This window comes from Ruditapes philippinarum, unplaced genomic scaffold, assembly GCF_026571515.1.
Source record: "Ruditapes philippinarum isolate M1 unplaced genomic scaffold, ASM2657151v2 ctg25924_1_1_1_1, whole genome shotgun sequence".
Taxonomy (NCBI): Eukaryota; Metazoa; Mollusca; class Bivalvia; order Venerida; family Veneridae; genus Ruditapes; species Ruditapes philippinarum.
The window spans coordinates 1,370-7,527 of NW_026857572.1; the positions used below are offsets into that span (position 1 = coordinate 1,370).

General features: G+C 32.5%; 1 protein-coding gene across 1 annotated transcript; it reads right to left on the reverse strand.

The window, feature by feature from the left end:
* Positions 1–599: 599 nt before the first annotated feature.
* LOC132750183 (protein inturned-like) lies at positions 600–5,486 on the reverse strand (the record flags this gene model as incomplete). Its single annotated transcript, XM_060740128.1, has 7 exons — positions 600–724; positions 1,323–1,435; positions 1,892–2,049; positions 2,962–3,180; positions 4,090–4,152; positions 4,659–4,712; positions 5,309–5,486. Coding segments are annotated over 7 exons (910 nt in total), but the record flags the coding sequence as incomplete, so codon positions are not given.
* Positions 5,487–6,158: the final 672 nt, after the last annotated feature.

The window sequence follows — 6,158 nt, forward strand, 5'->3', positions numbered from 1 at the left end:
TCTGATGTACCTTTGTTACTATTTAAATAAGTAAATTGTAAGTTTCAATTGAATATCTTCAAGCAATAACTGAGATTATTTGCCCTTTAGCCAAAAAACTTTAAACAAAATTTCTAAGTTTAAAAAGGGCATAATTCTGTCAATATTGTAGCAGAGTTATCAACTTGTCATTCAGATGTACCTTGTACTATAATAAGTATTGTAAGTTTCAATTGAATCTATCTCAAGTAATAATTGAGAAATTTGACTTTAGAAAAAACTTTAACCAACGCAGACGCAGACGCGGACGCTGACGCCGACGCCGACGCCGGGGCGACTACAATAGCTCTCATATTCTTCGAATAGTCGAGCTAAAAAATAAAACATTAAATACAGAAATAAAAGTATAATTGTTCAAACTATCATTTGGAAAGATAACAATATTAAACTATTAAATATCTCCTTAGCTACAAAATGTTTGGATTTTAAATTTTGAGGACAGTGTCCAGTCATACGACAACTTTTCAATTTTAACGCGGAAGTCACTCATATCCGTATCTGGGCATTATTTTACACACAGAATGGACCCCATGCACAACATATTGTAAGAAGAAGAATACCTTGTTAATACTTGTGCTGCTACCACTGGAATCATTAGATCCATATGAGAGTTTGCTCCCCTGTCTCTTTATAACACCAGGTCCATTAGGAGATTGATATGATAGTCTGTCTACATCATCTGTATCTATATCATAATATAAAAGCATTAGGAGATTGATATGATAACCTGTCTATATCATCTGTATCTATATCATAATATAAAACATACAGGTTATACTTTAAATTCAATCAACATCATGTTGACAAGTGGCAAAATGATTGATCTTTCATTACATGGACTTTAGAGTCATATAAAACTTTCAACTCTATTTGTTCAACACTCGAATGTACAAGAAAGCAAAAGTGTGGATGTTCTCTAAAATGCAACATCATTATTATTTGTGGGGAACTAATTTTTGTGGCTTTCTAAGTTAAATCAATCAACGAATTGATGATCATATGAAATTTGATTATTTACATTTTACCTTTTGGAAAAATAAACAGTCCCCACAAACAAGTTCTTTGTGACAAAACCTAAACATTTCATGACCATGAAATTAAGTGAATTTACAGTAACTGGTTTGTTTTCATATATTCAGGAGTATTGCAATTAGTTGTAACAAATAAACATTATGTGTTTTACCATTGACAATACTGAAATTAATAAAAATTTAACAAAAAATTTTGTATGAAATTTACAGTATTAGTAAAAGTTCTTTAAGTATATGAGGAATATATCTTACTGTGTCTGGGTGAAGGTGTAGATTTAAGAGGTGATATTACATCATTGTTGAAACCAGTTGGTTTTTCTGAGTCTATACATTTCAAGCTTGGACCAGACTGCTCTGAGAAAAGCCTGAAAAAAGATCAACGAATTATCTTAATCTTAACAATAGAGAATATTATAAACTTTAATGTTCTGCACACAGAAATTCAAAATGAACAAATAATATTTTGTTTTAAAGGGCTTATGCATGGCTAATGCTTGATGAACAAGGCTTTGATAACAATATCATATACACTAAATGCCTACTTTGATTAAGTGTCCACAAAAATACTATCAAAAGCGTTCAAACTGTAAAGTATTTCTAAAATACCTTAACCATGTTCTATCAAATAAGTGCTTAACAATGCACTAAACATAACTTTCCTTACAATCAGGGTTTTAACTATTGGACTATGTGACTAGTAACAAATGTAGCTTTCCTGATAATATTGATAATCCTTTAAATTAACAACATAGAATTCCAAATTCAAAGCATGAAAAGCGCATCATAGCACCAGCTGTCAATAGAACGTTAATGTAACATACCTTTCATTGCACTGTAATTCTATATCTGTATCATCAAGATCTAGCTGGGCTAATGTTGCCCGCGACTGATCCAATAGAAACTTGTCTACCGGCTGTCTACCTGACACAGATCTTGAATAACTGCCAGCTTCAAATAATGTACATAGGAGAAAATGCCTCTGTAAAGGGAAAACAAAGACATTAATTTTTACATCATTGATAACACATATACATGCTACTATCATGATATGTCAATGTACACACCAATATTTTATTATAGAAAATGTCAATATCAAAACATGTATATAGTGTGAACTCATTCACCAAAACATGATTACTTGAAATAAATTGGAGTCTAAAGTGAAGAATACTTGTGGTCAAAGCCTTTTTCGTCACACAACTTGGTTTAAATTTGATAAAATCACACAATTTTTGTTAAGAAGACTACATAGCTGGCATAAAAACTACATAACTGTAGTCTTTCACAAGCACCTACTTGTTCTACAGTTTCTTTCACTATCGATAAAACTGTGGACAGTCATCATATAACCTCTTTTTTGTTTAACTGATTGTGTGTTGTATGTCTTAACTTAAGAAAAACATGAAGGAAACTAGATATGTGTTCATACAGCACAGATGCCCAACTAACCAGCCCGCAGCGCTCAATCGGTTATAGCGCGAGACTTGTGATCTCGACATTGTGGGTTCGATTCTTGGGCTGGCCAACTAAAACTACTAATCAGTCTTTCAGATGAGACTTTAGAGTGAGGTCCAGTGTATGGGTGCTTAAACACTTGGCACGGTAAAGAAACAGGAGAAGCTTCTGGAATTAGAGCATCTTTCTGTATCTGAAATTGCACTATCCTCCAAAATCTAAAATGACTAATACTCTTCTGGGGGACTCGCCCATATGGGCAACCGGAGGCGAGAATAAATAAACGCAAATACACACACAAAGATGCCCGACTGTTTTGTTGACAGATGGACAGCGTGACAGACAAGACAAGGGCAAATTTATATGCTCCCCACCAACCTCCCTCAAGTTAGAGCCTAAAGAATTGAGGAAAAAAGGTGTAATAAGTATAACATACCATGCTAACAACAAGTAAGAACCATCTCCCCTGTGGCTCTCTGTAACCAGGGTTATCTTTCTTTGTAGATTGACAGAATCGTGTAGGATAAACCTCCCTCCAGATGACAAGGTTGTCTACAGATTGTTTACTGACTAGATGTAGGATACAGTGATACTTGAGAAATAAATTAACATCTTGTAAATCTTCTCTACACAGGTGTGAACATAATAAATAATCCTGAAATGAAACCGATATTTTGATTAAATGAATTAAGATTATAAATCTACCAGACAAAGCTGTAACTTTTCTCAGTCCTCGAAATTAACATTTTGAAGTTACTGGCCATTCGAACCAGTAACATTTGAGAAGTTACTCGCCCGAAACCAACTTTATATGTTTTTTTCTTATCTTTAATTCTGAAGGTAAATAAAAGAAACAAAAGGAAATCCAATACAAGACTTGTGTCATAATTTATTTTATTGTTATTCCCTGCTGTATATGAAAATCATTTTTCATGGTTACTACGATACGATACTTGACAATGGAAAACGGAACGTAAACAAAGTTGGTTCCCAATAAATTACTCGCTTTACATGGCTAATGGAAGTAAGCCAAGAAACAGTAGTGACATGGCAAAAAGTGCGCTGTTGAACACCACTATAATGAATTTCGCGATCGGAAATTTTACTCGCAAGCCGCCCAAATTTAATATTTACTCGCCAGGGCGATCTGGCGAGTGCTAATTTCGAAGGCTGTTTTCTTACATTTTAGTGAAACCATTCAAACTGACTCAGACTTAATAATTTCTTCTTCAGTCAAATCATTAGGAATTTAACAAGATCACTGCATGGCATGTTAATGCTCCTCTGTTAAAAATTCTATGTTATAAAAGGGTATAACTCCTAAAATATTGCTTTCTGAATGATTCCCCTTGTCTAACAATTGCACCATGTCATAATACGCAAGTATTACAAGTTTTATGTTAAAAATTGTTTAAAATGTTTGAATAATGGGCTACATCAAAGTTTTTGCAAGATGCTGCAACAGCAATCATAATTACTCATCTTTTTCTTCAAAATAGACTAGCTAATAATGAAATATCATTCATTTTTTTTCCTAATAAACCATATAAAAAGAAACATTTACCCTATAAAACATACAGGACCCAAGAATGCCATATTTTCTCCTTTCATCAGGGTCTACTTCTTCCTACAAACACATAAATATAACATATAACATCTTGAACTTGTGCAAATGTATTGCTTCAATAGGACAAGAAAATATTGGCATAAATGATTTTTTGCAAACATTAAAATACTGTCACATTGACTGATAACTTGTATTCAAAGATTGAAAATTAAAGCACATTGAAATCTGTTCTCCTAAAATAGAAAGACTACTCTTGCTTATCAATGTCACAGTAGTGCTTGAAATTACTATCTGATTTTTTAACTATTCTCTATGCCATTACAATATGTCAGGTGTTGAAAACAATACAAAGAACCAATCTAAATAACAGTTAATAAAAATTCGATCTTTATTCAATACATATTCAATGATCTTCAAATTTTACAGAGAAAATTAAAATCTCTCTTAATCTGAAAAGATGTACAATAAACACGGCAATCAGGCTTACTTCTTTTCTATTCTTTCACCTGACTAATAATGGAGCTCAGATAAAAATAAATGTTCAGTAATATGAAACAAAAACTTACAAATTCAGAGAAATCTTGAGCTTCATATTCATTTAAAATCTCATCACAGGACATCTGAAAACAAATTATTAGGCTGCTTAGAGCATTGGTGATATAAAGTTGACTGACAAGTAATGCAGTAGAATATGTTAGATTATTACAACCCCTTATCATTAGAAACTGTTTCTTGCAGAGTCATTTGACTGAAGGTTGAGTTTTTTTCCATATCTACAGATACTGCTTAAATCATTAAAGACTATAATCTTAAGTTTTAAATGGCCAAAAGTAAAATTAAGCGATTTTTTTCCAGCATTGCAGGAAAGATTGCAGGTCTTGTCCCTTTTGGAAAAGAAACTTGTGTCATTACATTGTGAAAGGGAACACACAAAAAGAAATATTCTTGATGATAACTTTGTTTCACATGAAAATAAGTGAACTTAATTTTGTTCTTTATACATGTATATCAGGAATTACAGACAGTAATTTCAAGGGGTTAAAACCTTATTTTTAAAAGAGCATGCCGTTTATTGTTTACAATTACATATTTAATGCTTACTTGCTTTAGCACTGAGTCAATCAAATTTTAGTTAAATAGTCATTTAATAACATAGAAGCACAAGCCCTATTTAATATCTTATATTTCATATGTTAAGAGGTTTAAAGGCACTCACCTTTTCATCTGAAGAGAGCCGTAACCACCTGACACCTGTTAGTGTATCTAGCAGTACTGGCTCTAGTGGGTTACAGTAAGGTATCGCCTGAGTTTGAACCCCTGTATGTAACACTCTATACATTGTTAAACTGACCAGCTCATCTAAATGACAGTGTAATTCTCTGTCTCTAAATACCCTGAAAGAAAATGTAACTTTTTCATTAAAATATAATTTATAATACTGCACTTCTGTAACATTGTTTTTCATTGAATAATTGTGACATTTATATAATCTATCACACAGCTGCAGTAGATTTATGATGTTACTTCCCTTTTCTCTAGTAAAGGAAGTTTGCAGTATTGTAAATCCAATATAAAATTCTTGACAGAAAATTTGCAATATAACCCTCACCTTACAGGTCTGGTTATATAATACAAACAAATGTTTAAATAGGGCCTTATAATACTGCACGTTTGTAATGTCATTTTTCACTGGATAATCGTGACATTTACATAGTTTTATATACACAGCTGCTGTCGATTTATGAAGATATCTTACTTATTTCTCCACAAAATGATGCTTGCCTAGCAGCTGGGGTTATATTTACAAACAGCCATTTATACAGGGCCATATAACCTGTCAACAATCTTTAAAACTAATAATATAGTGATATTCCCTTTCAAAAATCATTGTGAAAGTAGGTCTGATTACTATAACCACCGATCACTAGGTGTTAGTAGGACAGCATGTTCAACTTTCTCAGTATAAAAATTAAAATACAGGAATATAAAAATTAATGGTCAAAAGATAACAATCATTATTGATAGCAAGACAGAAAACAAAGCTGTCGGTAGGACAGGAACGTTTA